The sequence below is a fragment of the Solanum stenotomum genome, chromosome 1 (assembly GCF_019186545.1).
Source record: "Solanum stenotomum isolate F172 chromosome 1, ASM1918654v1, whole genome shotgun sequence".
Classification (NCBI taxonomy): Eukaryota; Viridiplantae; Streptophyta; class Magnoliopsida; order Solanales; family Solanaceae; genus Solanum; species Solanum stenotomum.
This window is the reverse complement of record NC_064282.1, coordinates 65,476,809-65,496,315: the sequence shown is the minus strand read 5'-3', so window position 1 is coordinate 65,496,315 and position 19,507 is coordinate 65,476,809. Positions and strand designations below refer to the sequence as shown.

Below are 19,507 nucleotides of genomic sequence, written 5' to 3'. Positions count from 1 at the left end.
AAATGGAAAACCATCAGGAACTAGTAGACGACTTCCCTTTCAATAGGATGATCCAAGTCCTAGCAGTACGCAATTCCAGTGGAATGGTGGTCCTTTGGGATGACACTAGATGACATTGCTACAACTGGACAGGGAATACATGCAATGGTCAAGGTATGTTCAACTAACGAGTCATGGCTTCTTAGTTGAATTTATCCTAGTACTTACAGAAACTCGTGTAAAATACTATGGGATAACCTTAGGAAAATAAAAGACAACTACGATAATAAATGGATAGCAGGAGAAGATTTGAACAAACTTTTGTCTAGACCTGAAAAAATAGAAGACCTATTAATAAGCCTCGTACAAGCGACTTTTGGGACGTAGTCAATTATTGCAAGCTAATAGACATGGGGTTTAAGGGTGGAAAATATACCTGGCTAAATAAACTTTTTAAGAACAAATCTCATCTAATCCTTGAAAGATTAGATCATATTTTGGCTAACGAAAAATGGATACACTGTTTCCAAACGCCTGAGTCATCACCTACCCCAAACACACTTTGATCATTGTCCCCTCCTTTTATCCTTAACACAGGCTAGGTCTGCTAAGCGTAATAAGCTATTCCTCTTTGAAACAATGTGAACTTCACACCCAGATCTAAAAGATATTATCATAAAAAGTTGAGACAAGAAAGAAGTTATATCAGGAGCTATCTCCGACTTTGAAAACGATGTTTCAATATAGAATAATACTAAATTTGGAAACATCTTCCTCAAAAAAAAAACGGTTAGAAGGGTTAGAAGGAATACAAAGACCCCTAACTATATTACCAGCTCTTTCCTTCATGAATTAGAAGCCACCCTTATACTGGAATATAATCATATCTTAAAACTCGAGGAAGATTTTTGAAAATTAAAATCTAGGTAAAATGGCTTAACGATGGAGACTCTAATATAAGGTTCTTCCATACAACAACCTTAAACAGACAATGCAGAAACCACATAATTCATCTACAAAATGAGAGTGGTCAGTGGTTATACGACTATGATGGCATTAAAAACCAAGTCTATCGTTACTTCTCCAATTTATTCAAAGCATCTCAAGAAGCTAATCCTTTTGCCTCATCCTTAGAACCCCACCAACATTCCCTGGATAGGGAGTGATCTCCTATCAATCCAACCTTTTGTGTTATTGCAGGGCATTAATGCGCAAGCTGGGGAACCCCAGTCCAATAAATGTTCAGAGAAGAGAACCAAGTGGCAGATGCTTTAGCTAAAGGGGGATCTAAGCTAACAGATGCTAACTCTTTTGCTTTTTGGAGAGTTCCGCCATTGTTTGTTTCAACAACGTTAGAGGCAGACAAAGTAAAAACTTCCTTTATTTAGACGTACGTGCAATACTTGCAGATGATTGTAACTTATATTATGTCGATACCTCTGGCCCCTAAAACAGTTTTAGCAGAAACAATGCTCTGCCACTTATTTGTATTGATCCATAAGTATCTCCTTTATTACCAAAAAAAATACAGTACATGAACATGACATTAGCGAATTTGTGAAAGCATGTGTGACCTATTTGGGCATTATCCATTGAATGTGACTTATAAAAAGTAGTTGAACTCAACCAATTACCAGCACAATGGTGCAATCGAGATCAGAGGAAATAATATTGGTTTTGCGGTCAGCACAGTTGAAAAATAAAGTTCCTAGAACAAGCAAAGTGGGAAATATCAAGTCCCTAGAACAAACAAAGTAATACCAGTAGCCTATGACGGCAAGCTGTTGACGGGGAATTGTGTGCTTATTCCCTTTTATTAGATAGTAACTAAACTAAAGTAGTTCGGAGATTTTCAGGCGGTTTGTTACTAAATGTGCTCAACCGTAAACTGATCCTGAAATGCTAAAACCAAACCAGATAACCTAAATTCGAAGTTGGACAAACCAAAAAGATAAATCAGTTCAGATTGTGCACAGCCAGCCCCACAGGCAAATGATGCAGAAAACGGAGGATTTCTAACTAGTAAAACTAAATTAATTGCTTATGGACCAAGATATGTGGAACCTCTAATCCCCACTTCGCCCCACCACACCTTAGGTGGAAGGGGCAGACAAATAAGAGGGAAGACATCTCCTTTTCATTTCTTGTGTATCATAGTTTCTGCACAGAGCCAACTCAAAACATACAAAAAAATCCACAAGCTTACAGTTTATGGTATGTAATCTTACGACAGAGATGCCGTAACAGTTCCTACAAACAAATTGCATTCAAAAGCTTAAACGATGTAGGAGAATGCACAGCTCATTGTTCATCCATATGTCATGGACCTCTTTGATTCTCATCCTAAGTTATTAGGTAACCAAAATCAGTGCAATGGTCTTAAATCATTTCTTCTGAAATTGGCAATTCTCATATAGGAACACCTAATTCAGAAATTTTGACAATCCTTTTGTCAATTGCAGTTCTTTGTTGACGCAGATGTGACGCCATAGAAGCAACCTGAGTGATATACTCAGGTAAGGATGAAAAAATCCAATGCAGATATAAATCAAAAACTAGATAGTAGAAATTGATGAACACGTGCAAATAATATTCATTCACCATACCTCTGCTCTTAGCTTTAATGCCTCTCTACCTGGAATTTCCCGCAGCACATCCATCAAATCTATCAGTTGAGAAACATAAGTTGCATTAAGTTTTTTATTGCACATCAACAAAGCTTTACTTGGGGGGTTTGAAATGAAGTTTCCAGAAAATCCATCCTACTACCTTTAGTAAAGTAGTGTTGTGTTTATTACAAAAAATACAAATGACATAAGGAGTCATTGGTTAAAGGGAAGTTTTCCTTACATAAAACACAAATGAAACAAGGTATGGCCTGATTTTCCATGTCTGTCAAGTCATTTGATGCAAGGACATGGGTCGAATTAATAAAAGGTAACTTTTCAAAATACAACAATCTAAATCAACATCACTAGGCAGAAAACAAGATACCGAGCAATCAAAAAATCTCCGATTTAAGCAAAACAACAGGTTTATTCACTACTAGCCTGTCCTTACATCTGTTTCCGATAAGGACCTTAATATTTTTTTTCCTTTGTAGTTCTCCAAAACCAGGCACTTCAAGCAATCCGGAAAAAGTGCAAGCTTTATGGAACCAGAATTTGTATAACCTAAAACTTTCTTCATGTAGCAAAGCAAACCTAGTTTTGTCCAAAAACTCAAGCTTTCTGTTAATTTAGTGGAGATAATTTGGTTGCTAGACCATGGGTCCATTCAAGAGAAAACATAGGTTGCAGACTCGTGTAGCAAACAATGAGAAGCAGTGGGTAATGGAGGATATGAGAAAAAGTACATATTTGTAAAATAATAAGGAAACCAGGGTACACTAACCAGCAGCTTGACCTTCAACCTTGTAGACAGATTTTGCAACACTTTGAATCTGATTCCCAGCAACCCTAAATATCTAAATGATCAAATGCAGAAACTACAGAGATAAGATACAAACAAACATACAGAAACAGCTTACATGAGGTCAGAATGGCCGCGTTTCATATCCTTTTCAGCAAGAGATGCTCTTTCAAGCAACTTTTTACTCTCTTTCTTCATTAAGCCAACAGACAGGCCCAACTCTTTCACATTCTTCTCAGCTTTAATAAACTTGGCCTGAAAAGTTTAAGTATTACCTTAATCAGATTGAAAAAAGATGGCATATGCACGAGACTCAATCATGTCAGCTGCTGGGCCAGAACTCCCAATGGAAGTTTAGTACGAGATGCATACAAATTAAGTGAAATTTTAATTTGAATGAACAAGGGAGCAGACTACCTCCTCACTCTGGAGACGGCCCAGTGTTTGACGGTACAGAAATCTTCTCGGTCCTGCACAAAGGGGTCGTTTAGGTTGCACAGAAGAAAGCTTGATATTAGCTACCAAAAAATGTCATTATTTTAGTGAATGCAACTAAGTAATAAGCATCTTTGTAGAAGGAAAAAAACAAAACTTAGCAATACACATGGTTGTCTATGGATCATGAACCTAACACTATTTCAAGGGTAAAGTGCAAACTCATTTAAAGCAACCACGCTTAAATCCTCAAACATTCATCTCCTTAGTGATATGATCCTCAAATGGTTTTAAAAAGAGATAATTTAGTTAAAGAAAATGCGGCAATTGGTTTCTGCAAACATTGCTGTCAGACGAGGCATCAATCTGAAGGAGATCACGTTTGACGTAGTGGGAGATGCTGGAAAATTTTCATGACTTCATCTTTTCTTTGTTTCTGGGAAGGGACCACAATATTATCCCTTTGTACTGTAGTTGCATTACAGAACAATTTGTAATCAATGGGAGTGGCTATAAGAGGTTGTGTCTGGAAACAAGCATAAAAAGGGACATGGCAAACAGCAAAAGATGGACCCCACTAATTGAATTCTCTTTTTAGTGAAGATAACCCAATTCCAAAAACTAGCTCATTAAGGGAGAATTGCCCGAGTCCATATTAGAAAACCACCCCTCCATTCCAAACCAGTGTGGGTCTCTAACAATCTCCCTTGCCTAGACTGCCAACTAGAGAATGGGCAACATAACATGGGAGTTCAAACAGGAATGGACTTGGCTCTAATACTATGTGAGATATGGTCTTTGGGCCTAATTCAACCCCAAAACCTAGCCCGTGAAGGAAGAATTGCCCAAGTTCATATAAGGAGACCACTTGTCCCAGTTAGTGGTACAAATTGNTGGGAGTGGCTATAAGAGGTTGTGTCTAGAAACAAGCATAAAAAGGGACATGGCAAACAGCAAAAGATGGACCCCACTAATTGAATTCTCTTTTTAGTGAAGATAACCCAATCCCAAAAACTAGCTCATTAAGGGAGAATCTATGTTGCTCGGACTCTTCAAAAATTTCAACGGGTGCGTGTCGGATTCACCAAAAGTAGTGCATTTTTGGAGAGTCCGACACGGGTGCGGCATCAAAAGTGAAGAGTCCGCGCAACTAAGGGGAGAATTGCCCGAGTCCATAGTAGAAAACCACCCCTCCATTCCAAACCAATGTGGGTCTCTAACAATCTCCCTCGCCTAGACCGCCAACTAGAGAATGGGCAACATAACATGGGAGTTCAAACAGGTGAGATATGGTCTTTGGGCCTAATTCAACCCAAAACCTAGCTCGAGAAGGAAGAATTGCCCAAGTATGAATAAGGAGACCACTTGTCCCAGTTAGTGGTACAAATTGTTTGGAGAGACTTCAAAGATATTTTCCTTGAGCCACAAAGGAGGACAATAAACAAGTTTCCTCCAATAAATTAGACATGATATTTGGTTCTTTAACAAAATCTTACTGCAGAAGTGGCTAGAGTAAAAGTTACGAACTCATAAGAAGATGGAGGAGCAACCCTATTTCCTTACCCTACAAGTGCAGAGTATAGACAAACTTCACAGAGGTGTGGGTCTGCCGGATGAATTCAGCGGAAACATCACTTTAGTAGTTGGGGGTAGGGGCACAATAAGTATCTAGAGACATAGGTGGCTACATGTATTAGTCGGTACACTATGAACAGTGCTTTCTCAACAATCTATTATATCTCGAGCCAAAGTGAATATCAACAGCTCAAGTACACGGTGATCAAGAAAGCCGGCTCTTTGGAGTATGAAGTTCAGAAGAAACTAAAACAACTGAACGATGGAGGTTCAAAACATGGAATCACTTTACAAGTAATGTAGTGGGGTTTTTTTGCCAGTATATTCCTACAAAGGCCAGTAAGGATTAGGGGGCTAAATATTGGCAGTAACAGGAGAGAGGTGGTAATGTTATCACATAATTTTTATGTGGACGACACCCATATAAAACTATTAAAATAGGAATAAGAACAAGAATAGTTTATACAGTCCTACATTCAATAGGAAATAGGAATAGGTTAGAAAATGATTATAATGTAGTGTCCTAGTTGGAAAATAAGTCTAATGTAGTGTTCGAAAATAGGGTCTCAATGTAATAATGTAGATACACAATACAATAATATTCTTCTTCAATATTTCTCACATAATATTAGAGCTTACACGATCCTAGTAGAGAATCAAAGAGCTTCCACTGTCGGCGGGTGGCTATAACCCATATATTTCGCCATCTGATCAATGATTATGTTAGCGAAATTTCGGGCAATACTATATGCATGAAAAATATTCATGCTAAGGACTTAATTGAGAAGCATTCGGGACACAGAGAGTAGCACCGTGCATCTTTCCGGTGACTACTTTCTCATATCTGATCTATGCATCACCGTGTCATCTTCCTGGTGACTACTTTCTCATATCCAATTTGCGTAGCACCATGCATCTTTCCGGTGACTGCTTTATCATATCTGATTTGTCTAGCACCTTGCATCTTTTCGGTGACTACTTTTTCATATCTGATTTGTGTAGCAGCATGCATCTCTTCGGTGACTACTTTCTCATATCTGATTTGTGTAGCACCTTGCATCTTTCCAAACAACTTTCTTATATTTGAGTTGTGACGCGTCGTGCGTCTTTCTGATGACTCCTCAGATTTGATTTGCGTAGTTCTGTGCGTTGACTAGCTCCTATGAGACATGTAGTTTCAATCTTTGTCAATGTTGTGCAAAATCCAACACCACCTCAAGGTCCAACCTCTGGCGACCAAAGCCAAACAAACGTCACTGATCGCAATTCCCTCACATACGGCAAAATCTAGGCTTCCAGCGACTATGTCGATGCATGAGCCTGCCATCCGATTTATCAGGGACTTTCTTGTTCAATATCGACTAGTCTCTTGATTTTGAGCACTTCCCAGCGACCCTTACATTGTTTCTGGTAGATCTGAGTTTTCCCTGTTTCATATTCACTTTTGCCAAAATAGGGTATACCCAAATATTTCTGGCTAGATTACGGCGATACTTTCGCTCCCGTGGCTAAAATAGCATATGTCCGCCTTTCTATCTATGGTTGTCATTCGCCATTGGCCTTTTAATCCGTTGGACATTCAGAATGGTTTTCTCCATGATGATCTCAAGGAAGAAGTATATATGGAGCAACCACATGGTTTTGTTGCTCAGGGTGAGCCTAGTAGCCTTGAATGTCGATTACGAGGGTCACTCTATGGTCTGAAATAGTCTTCTCTAGCTTGGTTTGGAAAGTTCAACACAGTTTTTCAGGAATTCGGCATGACTCATAGTGGAGTTGATCACTCCGCGTTTCATCAACATTCTGAATCAAATTCAGTATATTATGAGAAGACTAAGCACATTGAGTCAATTTTGTGAAGTCAAGTGATCAACTTGCAAATATCTTCACCAAGCCCCTCATCGGTCCTCGTATTTAATTACATTTGTGACAAGCTAGGTACATATGGCTTGTATGCACTAGAGGTCTACCTTCTTATGCCTGATAGAGTGGGTTCCTCTAAAATCTCCTTCCCGAAATACTAAACTACACATCTATTCAACAAACCATCATTCTCCGTTCCGAATGAGTCAGAGATAGAGTGTAACCCTTTTTGGAACTAACAGAGGCTTCGCCAGGGTTTTTGGATTGCCATTTACTATCTTTAACAGTTTTAGCATATAGGTAGTTGGCTTCAGTGATTCTCAGAGGCTCAACGATCTCCAATTGTGGAGAACATTTAATGAAGTTTCCTATCTTAAATGCTATGTCTTTCTAGCCGGCATTCAAAGTTGCTTCAGAAATAATTAACACGAATCTCCCTTCTCCTTAAAGACAAAATACTCATATACCTGCCATGAGCATTATACTTTTAGTACATGAATATTATGTCGTATTGTACTTAGTTTTTCATCTCCTGACCACATTCTGTTCAGAACTTATGTGGATGTTGTGGAGAGAGAAAAAGGGAGAGCTATACTCTTTCCATTTGTTGAGGACTATACTCTATTATTTTGTATGTCACTAGTACATTGGGTGTTTGCCCACACCATCAATATTGTTAAAGAATGACAAAAAGTCCCACATCGGTGGTTCATGAGATGGGTGGACTCCTTATAAGGCTTGGGCAATCCTCCTCCCTTTGAGCTAGCTTTTGGGGTGTGAGTTAGGCCTAAGACCTAATTTAACATGGTATCAGAGCAGGACCCGTCTCACCGGGGCCCCCAAAATCAAAATTGCCCACGCACTGGGCGTGAGGTGGGGTGTTAAAGAATGACAAAAAGTCCCACATCGGTGGTTCATGAGATGGGTGGACTCCTTATAAGGCTTGGGCAATCCTCCTCCCTTTGAGCTAGCTTTTGGGGTGTGAGTTAGGCCTAAGACCTAATTTAACAAATATAATTATTGCTTTTACAAATATCAAAGAATTACTAATCCCAATTCAAAAGTTTTGGTGCTATCATATAGTTTTGAAAGGCATAGGTAATGCAATAAAGCAATAATAACAAGTTAAGAACTAAAATTCAGGAGAAGAAAGCAAAATGGACCAAATCCTGAAAGCAAAAAAAAAACTGAGGGAATGCAAATTAGATCTTTTAAATCGATCTACAGAAAAAAGGAAAGTTCACTAAATCTCAACATCAAAAATAACAAAAAGAAAGTGAAAACAAGATGCAAATGCTAGCTATTTCATACACAGTTGTCTAAAAGCTTAGAAAATCACTAGAAGTTTGTCACTACATATTGGAGATGGGCTCTTAACCGGTCACAGGCTTATATATTCTTTATCTCCTGCTATAATAACTTAATTCAATGTCTATTGATTTGAGAGCACTTTTTAAGCCTTGTTAATCCTCATTTAACTGAATAGATTAATTTTTTCACATTGAATAACTTAAAACAATACGCATAAGATCACTTCACAGTAATCTCAACATTTTGAATTAATCAATGAGGAAGCCTCAGAAAAACAACGAGGAATAGGAGTCGGTATACAAACGAAATGCCAACTTCTTCTTAGCAATCTAAGACTAATAGAATGTTTGGCCAGCCTTATTTTTTCCCAAGAGTGCTTATTTTTTTCTAAAAAGTGCTTATTTTTAAAAGTGAAGTGTTTGGACAAGCTTTTGGGAGAAAATAAGTGCTTATGGGGAATAGCAAAAGTTGTTTTTCAGAAGCTAAAAAAGTTTTTTTTTTTTCTCAAAGAGCACTGTTGAGAAAAATACACTTCAAAAACATCTTGTTCAAACACTAATTGTTGTTCAAAAGTGTTTTCAAATTTATTGGCCAAACACAAACTAATTCCCACCAAAAGTGCTTTTCAAAGCATATTTCGTAAGTGCTTTTGAAATGAACATTTTTCAAAATAAGCTAATTTTAGAAACTAGGCCAACGTCCAAACAGGCTATAAGTGATACCGAATCAATTGCCAGCACATTATGCATGAAAAAATAAAAATAAGTACATGTAATACCTCGCATGAGGAGGAGGCCAGCAGCAATACCAATTCCCCCAGCAATAGCAGGGTGCTCTCTTGCAGATACCAACTCATCTGAAAGGATAGATTGAAGAGCATTTATAGGAGAAAAATATATCTACCAAGTTAATCTCAAATCAGATTCCTACTGTCAGATTAATTAATAGTCACAATAGTCTCTGTCAAATTCCAAAAGGTAACAATAAAAGGTTAAGAAAGGTAACAATAAAAAGTTAAGGATATCGATGTAGAACTAAAGGAGATGAACATTCACGCATTCATTTTTATTCCCTCAGATAACTCAAGAGTAAATTGAAGTGATAAACGAATGCACCAAGACAGTGCATAAAGTACCGTAGCACAAGTAGAAAAATAGGAACTAGTCAAATTTAAAGTCTAATTAGGCTTACCAAAAGAACAAAGAAAAGTGAAAAGCTCATCATCTCCTTGAACAGCTTTCTCCTGCCCAAGGAAGCATGCAGAACACCTTTATCATGTTCATTGGTAAGGATTCTCCACAAAACATCGACTACAGTTTTTTCCCATTGGACTGACCCCCAATCAGGCAAAGCAGACTTCATCCCAATTTTTTCCTTATAGTTTTATCAATGTTGACTCTCTGACAAGTCAATAAAAATTCCTCAATGAATGATGCATCGTTCACTTGATTTTGAAGAAAGCAGCGCGTGATGAAAGGTCATACACGATCTCAAAGTGGGGGAAAAGGTGATTGACAGACTTCTCTTTGTACATATAGAGCAGGAATTCTCTTATAGTACATGTATAAGAAGTGTGCAAGACTCACAGCATCTATAAACCAACGAGGTTCACTTGTTTTTGAAAATGTGCAACAAAAGCTTGCTGACCAACAAATGATGAGAAGCATTGCAATTATAATGCATAGAAGGCAGACAGCATTCAGTAATCAATTTTAAATCTATCCATTCAGGAAGATATAAGCACAATTGTCCATACTAAACTATAAGAAGGCATGTCCAAGTTACCTTTAATTTTCCTAAAGAAAACCTCTTCATAAGTTCTATACTGGCATTTAATCTTCGGAATAAAATCCTGCAAAACATTACTTATAGATCAGAATTGGCAATAAAGATAAGATAATAAGAAAAGATTTAGATGGAACCCCGTAGAAAACGAACCTTTGAAGTTATTCAAACTCAAAAGATAGCTCACAAGGTGAAGGATTGCCTAACACCATACAAGAAGACAACAACCCATTCCCTCAACAAATGTGGGATCAATGTTGTCTAAGGCTAGCTTAAGGTGCATTTAACCTCTGAAACTAGATAAAAAATTAGGTTATTTTTTCCCCTCGCTTAGGTGGTGCATTGCTTTAGTGCTTGTACCAAGGTAATAAAGACCCGTTTAGACATGCACATTATTTCAAATATTCGAAAATTATTTCCAAATTAAGTCTAGTTCACGATTTGGTCAATCATTTCAACTTCAACTTGCAATAGGGTATTTAAAGTTTGAAAATTTGGTTTGGGGAGTATTTCAACTGAAATAATTCCTCGTACTCAGGTGTGGGTGTCCAAATCGGTGCGGATCTAGAGATCGGATCCTTCACGGTCTAAATTTTAAGATTCAGGATACGGATCCAGGTATGGATAGGGGTGCAGAATTAGGCTAAAAATAATTCAAATATCTAAAATAGGGTGATAAAACGTAAAATTTGAGACATGATGTGAAAAACTTGAGTAGAAAATATTGATCAAGAATGTTACCTTTCTCAAAAAAAATATTGATCATGGGAGATAAAAGGAAAAGGAGTGACAGAAATTTTTATTTCATTTTCTTCAAAGTACCCAAAACGGGTCACTCCTTTCCATTGAATATGTCCAGAGTTTCTCCATTGATTTTGGTCAAAGTACCCAAAATTGATTGACCAACAAAAGTACTAAAGGAATGAAAAGAACAAAAAAAGTGTGAAGTTGTTCCCAGCGAAGTTGCGCAATTGTGTAGCCTGAAGCTATCGACGCACAATAGAGAAGAAAAGATCAAACCCAGCTACACGACCACGCAGTGTGGGGTGCGCCATCAAAACAAGGTGTAATTTTAGAATTTCGCAAGAGACTCAACGCTATAGGAGTTTGGAACTTGTCCCAGAATTAGTTTATCGAGAAAAAGAGCGAGATAAAGGTGAGGATATGAATGAGTAGTTTCTTAGAGGGTATTTGCCAAACACGGTATATTGATGAATATGTTAAGATTATAATTTTCGTTTTGATGCTTGAATTAGTTATGGGAGTTGAACTTAATTGCAAGCTTGTTCATTATTTCATTTATATGAAAGAGGAATATTAGTGAATATTGTTAGCATAGTCTTGTGTTGTTTGAATCAATATATCTCTTCTAAGTAAAACAAAAAGCGCTTGTTGAAAATTATTGATTGAATCATCAGGAAAATGGTTTCTTCCTTAAAAATAATCCATAACTATATTCTTGCATATTTGTGTTCATTGGGGTATAATTAGTTTATTCTTAAACTTGAGATTTACTCGAAAGAGAAATTTGAATCTTATGAGTTACCCTAATCAAATATCGAATTCGAGAGAATCGATAGGACGTTAGATATGACACATGAACATGATCAGATCTCGGCTAGCATTATGCACCGGTTTTGCCTTATACCCTATATTCTTATATATATTGATATTAAACTTTCTACTTACCAATTATATGTCATTTGCAATTTAGTCGATAATCATGGTTCATAACCACAGTCAGCTCTTATTTTTTAATCACCTGAATAATAGTTAGCAACATTTGATTGAATTACAATTTATACCAATCCCTATGGAGACGATCTTTATACTATACTATATTTGACTAGCAAAGCACTAATTTATAGTGTGTTTGCGCTCGTCAATTATAGACCCAAGACGCTTGAAGCTTCCTCTCCTAGAGATGACTTGTGTATCAATCCTCACTTCCCCATCTGCCTCATGAGATGGAGATAGTCACCTTGCACTCCATGTACTCTATTTTAGTCTTGCTCAGCCCAAAGCCTTTAGACTTTAGGGTTTGTCTCCATATCTCCCGTCTATCATTAACTCCACCACATGTCTCTATCGATCAATATTTAATACTATATTGTCTGCAAATAACATACAACATCGTACGTCCTCTTGAATATGTTAGTGTCAATTAATCCATTACCAAGGGTAACAAAACGAGTTGAGTCATTGAGAGTTGATCCCTGGTACAGCCTTATCTCAGGGAAGTGTTTTGAGTCTCCTCCCACTATCCTACTTGGTCTTGGCCCCATCTTGCATGTCATTACTCACTTTAACATATGCCACATGTACACCTCTAGACTCAAAAAAATCTCCATAAAATCTCTATCAAGACTTTGTCCTATGTCTTTCTAGGTCGATGACCACCATAAGTGTCTTTATGTAACACTATGGTTATATTATGAGTGGCTCAACTGAGATCACTAATTATTTCCAATAAATTTATCTTGCTAGTCAAGTCATTCTTCTTGGCAAGTTAAGAGTATTGGAAGCAAGTTGTTCACGATTGAGTAATAGAATTGCTTTGGCCAGACTCAAGATTGCTTCCCGGAGCCTAAATTATAAGGAGGTGATCTTCACAGAAAGGATAATCTATTTCTTGTTAGCCTAATTGCCTCTCTTTTTTACTTCCCAACTTTAAAGATTTTAGGGTCATTTATGTCATGGGTTGTGGAAAGATGTAGTCACACCTGAACATGGTTTGTATAATCATTGGTAACTACGCTGACAAGATGCCCTCATGGAACTAGGTCTTGGAAATACAATTAACCTATGGGTGAGTTTTTTTTTTTTTGATGACAAGGGAAACCCGCAGCCGCTACCCTTTGGGTGCGCACAGGGTAAAACCCCCGCTCCTATGCAATAGCTCGCAAACCACATAGGAGAGGTAACCCGCACTAGGCAAGCCCGGTGTGACGAGCTCGACCCAGAAGGAAAACCCCTTGCTTTCGCTGGCAAGGGGTTTCGAACTTGAGACCTCCAACATGGAAGTCCCAAGCCCAAACCACTGGGCCACCCCGAAGGGTAACCTATGGGTGAGTTTGTCCCCAATATTTACTTCAAAGTAGGGAATGAATCTAGCATAAAGTTCTAGAAGGACAAGTAGCTGGTCAGCATCCTGAAAAATGAGTTTCCCCACCTCTTTTTGCTAGCAAGAAATAATGATTCATCAAGTGCTCAAACAGAGATGGGAATGCATGGAATCTACAACTGAGAAGGAACATGCATGATTGAGAGATGGGAAGTTTGATTGAGCTACTTATAAGACTAAAAAGTTTGAACCCCCAGGAGAGGGACACTATAGCTTGGAACAATTTGGATGGCATGGTAAACATACTTAAGGTAGGATATGCTCACCACATTTCAAAAAATTTGACTCTTGGCAATGGAAGTTAATTGGAGAACCAAGTTACCCACTAAAGTCATCAGCTTTTACTGGACAGCTTTGCATGTAGCATGCTTGACCCTGGAAATCTCAAAAAAAGAAGCATACAATTCGCAATAGGATGCTACATGTGCAAGCCTAATGCCGGAAGTGTCAACCACCTGCTCCTCCACTTTGTAGTAGCTTCAGGGTTATGGAATATGTTCTTCTCAATTTTTGGTATGTGTTAGATCATGACATCCAACATTAAAGAGGCCTGTAGGAGCTGGAGATACAAAGTTGATAAGGCCATCAAGAACATTTGGCTGATGGTCCCTTGATGTGGATGCGAGGAAGTCAATTAATTTAAGTATTTAATTATATTCTTAAGTAGATTTATTTATTATTTATTTATAATTTAAGTAACTTTATTTATTATTCTAGAATGGGGTTTATGTTTCATAGTTTTATAAGGATTAGGTTAAGCTATAGTTATTAGTTTGAAATAGGATTTAGGTCTCCTACTTTCATAAGAAGTAGACTTCCTATTGATGTAATAAAGCTCCTATTTAAAGGGGATTTAAATGAATAAATCAGTAAATCATATTTCAGCTAAAAGCAAGAGATCAGAGTTCTCTCTTCCATTGAACTCTAAGGTTTCAGTCTCCCTTTGAAGAGCTGAAGAGATAGGAGTTGTCTCTGTGAATGAACTCTAAGGTTTCAGCCTCCCTTTATATATCTCCGTGTGAATTGATCCTTCCCTAAAGATTCATAACATCCCTAGAGCTATTTTTTGTTGCATTTAGTCAGAGATAGGAATAGAAGATGTTTTGATGGAATCCCAACTTCATGTCACTCTCTGAAAGAAAAATGTTTAACCCAACACTTTTAACCATTTTTGGATTTTGTCAGTTCACTAGTCATAGCGTAGTTTTAGTTTCCAAAACTGACAATATCGTTCTATTTGTTTAGTTCATCTGTGTAAATATTTGCACCCGCTTGATGTCATTAATGAAATTATTACTTCATCAAAAACAAAAACAAAAAGATTTGGGGGTCATAATGGCTTTGGGTATCAGCTCATTGTCACATGTTGTTGGTTGAAGAAGTTAAACCGACTTTAAGATAAAGAAAGAGGAGATAAACTTAGCTGGCAACTCGATGTTGAAAAGCTCATGAGATAACATCATGTTCTTCTCCACTCAGGTAATAAGGAGTTTTTGGCTTTTCTACAAAAGCTGTCAAAACTTGTCTCTTTTAATCATCAATATTACATTTTTTCATCGTTATCATCAACATTATATTTTTTCTTATGGTAAATTGCACATGTTTTCTAATTTGAGAAGTGCAAGTGTCAAATATCTAATCAGCCTCTCATGAATTATTTGTTCCCTTTTATATTTAGCCAACTTAATGCTGGTGGTTCAACAGAGTGCCCAAAGGATTATTTGTTCCATTTCTACTGCATATCTCCAGTGGAACTTTTTCATAGCAATTCAGCCCGCCCGACAAATGGTCTCACAAGAAGATGGTAACCCTTTGAACTTCTTTGAGGAAAGGCCGTGGCACGAGGGTAGAACTGCTCTTTGGTGACCTATAGGTCATGTGTTCAAGATGCAAAACCGCCTCTTTGCATAAATGCAAAGAGAAGGGTATGTATTATAAACCCCCACTCCCCCATACCACCATTTTAGCACTTCAGGCATGAGGAAAGTTAGTTTTATTCCTTCAAACTACAGTAACAGAACTGTAATTAAGTTAAGGTCCTTGCGAAGCCTTCAAATTAAACTATTAATCTTCTACCTGATCACATTTAGTTTCTTTTTAGAGCAACAACTACGAGAGGAAACTAGAAATTTGAGGTGCAGATTGCATACCTAACAAGTGCTCTCACCAAAAAAAAAACATGCAAATAATTATTTATCGACAATTTAGCAATCATCATACATACCTGTAAGGCTTCAAAATCTAATTACTAACTTTCACAACCTTGAAGACACATACACTGAAATCATGGTTCTACCCTAGTAAATCCTTTTTTCCTGATACTTACAGGACAAAACAGAGAAAAACAAATAGATGGGGTTTCAATAATAATCATATAGTAGAATGAGTGCTACAAATGGGAGGGTAATACAAATTAAAAGAACCTGAAGAGTGCGAAGGTGAGTGGAGGATGTATTCTGTATGGAACGGGCAGAGCGAATGGCGGAGTCGGTAGACGCTTGGACAGTGCGAGGCAGATCCTCTGAGATGTAAGAGTGCCATGCTTTGTTTTGGGATGAATCCCTTTCTTCTTCCATCTTCTCCACCTCTTGTGTCAACAAAAACAAAATTATGAATTACTGGAGCTTTTCCCCAAAATACAAAGCCCTTTTTGGTCAAACTTAAAACATGCTTGGGAGCTCCATTTTCTTTTTCAATTTTCTTTATAGGAAAATTAAACTCATATTTATTTACACAAAAAAAAAACTAGTTTCACTTGCACGTGTGTGTGGTATCATCCCGTATATAATATTGTAAAATAAAATTAATATTACTAAATTAAAATATTTAGTAAATAATTACAATTGAAAGAACATAGGACAAGTGATTATAAATGATTAAATACATATTATCATAGAGTCACTTGTTTTTTAGATCAAAACGACAAGATATCATTGAATCTTTTCAAAATTCATTCAAAGTTTAAATATGGGGAGAAAGTGACATTTTTTAGTTGTACTGTTTTTTACTTCACTCAATTTTGTAAACAAATCTATATAAATATATATAAAGATGGATATAAACAATCTGATCTCTATGCCCAGTATAAACAGATGAGCCGGTTATAGTAGACTTCTATCCGATAGGGTTTGATGGTTTCCTTAGGTCGGATAGGAAGAGAGAGCTTTGATGACATTTCTAGTGAACCCAAGAAAGGTCGACTAAAAAGGTTATCAAATGAATTGTAATTACAATGAAACGATCAAAAAGGAAATGTGAGTTAATATATGCTCTAACGTTGAAAATATCATAAAAAAATCTTTAAAAACATTCTCATCTTTTATCTCCTTTTTTGACATTCTATATTTGTTTTCTATTTTAAGTTTATATTTTTAAAAATTGAAAGTGTTTAAATGTATTACCCAATTAATCACATTCATTTAAAACATTCCTCAAATTAATATACATTTAAGTAAAAAGAAGATGAAGAGACCAAAAGCTTTTCATTTTCCACAACGATTTATATTTAGCCTATAAAATATAAACATTTGATCATCTATAAACAACAACAATAGACTCTTTCGCCTCTTCTTTTTTCACGTCAATCAAATTTTGAATATCATGTTATTTATATACTTCTATTAACAATGTATTTCATCGATCTGATATTATATGTGTATCAATGTCGTCGTCATGACTCCATAAGCAATTCATAATGTCAACAGATTTTGTCCTACTTCATATTAGTAGGATTATACATAATTCTATTTCATCCAGAAAAAAAGAACAGAGAAAGCGGGAGTATATTAGTGTAAGAAGAAATGTCATGCAATAAGCGTACCTTCTCAAAATAAAAGATTTTTTTGAAAGGATGTTGCACTATAATTATCCTACAAAGAGATATTTGTTGGGAAAACAAATTCATTTGGTTGAGAAATTTATAAGAGTGGAGAATGTTCAAAGGGCAAGAAGAATATTTGGAGAAAGAATCAATCTATTTATGAAATTCATATCAAATGAAGAGAAGAATAAGAAATAATTATTTGAAGAAAAAATTAATATATTTATGGAATTCATATCAAATTAGGAGTAGAATAAGAGAAAATGTAATTTCTGATTTGAAAAGAGCCAAAATTAATGCTGACATTATTTCTTTCAACTTAATTGTTCTATTAATTTCTTTCTTTTTTTATTTTTTTCTTAAAAGTATTTTCTATTTTATTTTTTCTTTTATGCATCTTTATTTAAAATATATATATTAATTCATGAACATTGATGTGAAGCCAAAATATATAATTTTTAATTATTATTTGCCTCACATTTATTATTTATATTTGTCCTTTTTGAGCTTGAATTTTATGAATTGTGCTAAATAGTATATTTTATATATAGGATTAAATTGATGGAAAAATAAAAAAGTTTAAAAATAAAACGAATTAAAAATAAGAGATTGAAGAAGCAAAACAGATAGCTTAATGGATTAAATTAACTATAATAATATATAATATACAACTTACCGAAGATTGCAAATTGCAAACGCAAAGAGAAGAACTGCCACGTGGCAGCAAAGAAAGACAAGAGTGAAATGAAGGAATCTTTCTGCCACGTGTCACAATTGAAGGCTACAACAGTAGAAGAAAATTGAGGCGACACAATTCACGCGTACAATTAGGAATTCAATTTCGTCTGGGGTTGATTATCTAATTTAATTTGGACTTAATTATTTTAGGGTTTTCTTTATCTATAAAAATTTATAAAAATAATTATTTAAGAGAAAAACAAAAGACCCTTTTGAGAGAAAAGAAAAAATCATTTTGAGTGGTGTGATACTTGCTATTTAAACCTAATTTTTGAATAGTACTTTCTTGTGAATGTTTGATTAATAGTGAAATTGCAAACTCTTTGACATCTAGGTTCATAGTTGTGACTTTGTATATAGCTTATTTTATTTTGTAGATTGTTATGATCTTGTTTCTCTTAGAAGTGGAATTGATGCTTCTTGATTGATACTTGTGCCATGTGTGGTAAGAATTTGTTTATTCCATGTTTTGCATCTTAGTCTAGAATTTGCCCTACATGTTATTAAAGCGAAATAAAAAGTGTTGTTTTGTTTAGGAGATGACAATAGGCTTTCTTTGATTTGTCTTGTAAATTTTAGTCTTTTCAGATATTATATCACCCTTTTGAGCCTTTTTGCCTATATTTTTCTTGTAAACCATATTATCAAGCCGAATTTCTTTTTATTGTTACCATAATTCTATTCGAGCCAAAAAGAAATCCTTAATGCACTATGTAAGAAGAAAAATGAGAACAATGGTAGAAGTATAGGGTGGAAATACTTGGTTTGTAGCTAATGGAGCGTGAAGAGGTAAAAGATAAGATGACCTATGATTGAGATCCACACATCTCACGTTTTCCTAAGAAAAGTTGTAAAACTCTGTGTCGGCCCTGGTCCTTCCTTGGACATTGTGCACTTTAACTCGGGCTGAAAGCCTAAATTGAGGGTGGTTACTTCAGAAGTTACCTTGATGATGGCCTTGGTCCTTCCAAGGACATCGTGCACCTTAACGCATGTAAAATACGTAAGTTGAGGGTGGCTATTATCAAGGAAAACTAAAAAAAATTGAATCATTCTTGAGATTATGGGAATTACTTGTGAAATAATTGTTGAAGAGAGGGTTGAAAATAAAGAGAAGAAAACAATGGGTGATGAAGTCTAAAATTGCAAGTGCTTAAGGAAGTGTAAGTCACTATTATATAGTTTTCCTACCCGTCCCCTAGCCTACATTACAACCCGTTAAAGTCCTATTTGATTCTATTCAAACATGCTTAATTAGTGAAGGTGTACATAATGGGCAAGCCTATGGTTCTTTGTGCATACATGTGAATTTTGTTTGTGAGTGTGAGAGTTGTTCTTGATATGAAGTCCTTAATTTATATTTAATCGTTTGAATTGAGTGTATGGACTATTTCTTCTTGTGAGGGCACTTGTTTCATGATAGATAGGTGATTTTATTAGCTTTCTTTGATGAGAGTAGGTGAGCA

At 36.1% G+C, this 19,507-nt stretch overlaps 1 protein-coding gene across 8 annotated transcripts in view; it reads right to left on the bottom strand.

The window, feature by feature from the left end:
* LOC125853694 (RGS1-HXK1-interacting protein 1) overlaps window positions 1-16,159 on the bottom strand; it is a 1,101,770-nt gene extending 1,085,611 nt beyond the window's left edge. For 4 of the 8 annotated variants that reach the window (XM_049533428.1, XM_049533427.1, XM_049533426.1 and 1 more), the window contains exons 1-8: window positions 15,907-16,159; window positions 10,360-10,426; window positions 9,353-9,430; window positions 3,808-3,860; window positions 3,509-3,645; window positions 3,373-3,437; window positions 2,586-2,644; window positions 2,364-2,478 (exon numbers count right to left, since the gene is read on the bottom strand). In XM_049533428.1, coding sequence (XP_049389385.1) covers window positions 2,389-2,478; window positions 2,586-2,644; window positions 3,373-3,437; window positions 3,509-3,645; window positions 3,808-3,860; window positions 9,353-9,430; window positions 10,360-10,426; window positions 15,907-16,059 — 702 coding nt within the window. In that variant the 5' untranslated portion in view covers window positions 16,060-16,159 and the 3' untranslated portion in view covers window positions 2,364-2,388. Of the gene's footprint in view, window positions 1-2,035; window positions 2,479-2,585; window positions 2,645-3,372; window positions 3,438-3,508; window positions 3,646-3,807; window positions 3,861-9,352; window positions 9,431-10,359; window positions 10,427-15,906 lie in introns of those variants that run through there. The other 4 variants (XM_049533424.1, XM_049533423.1, XM_049533422.1 and 1 more) reach the window with 2 other exon arrangements.
* Window positions 16,160-19,507: the final 3,348 nt, after the last annotated feature.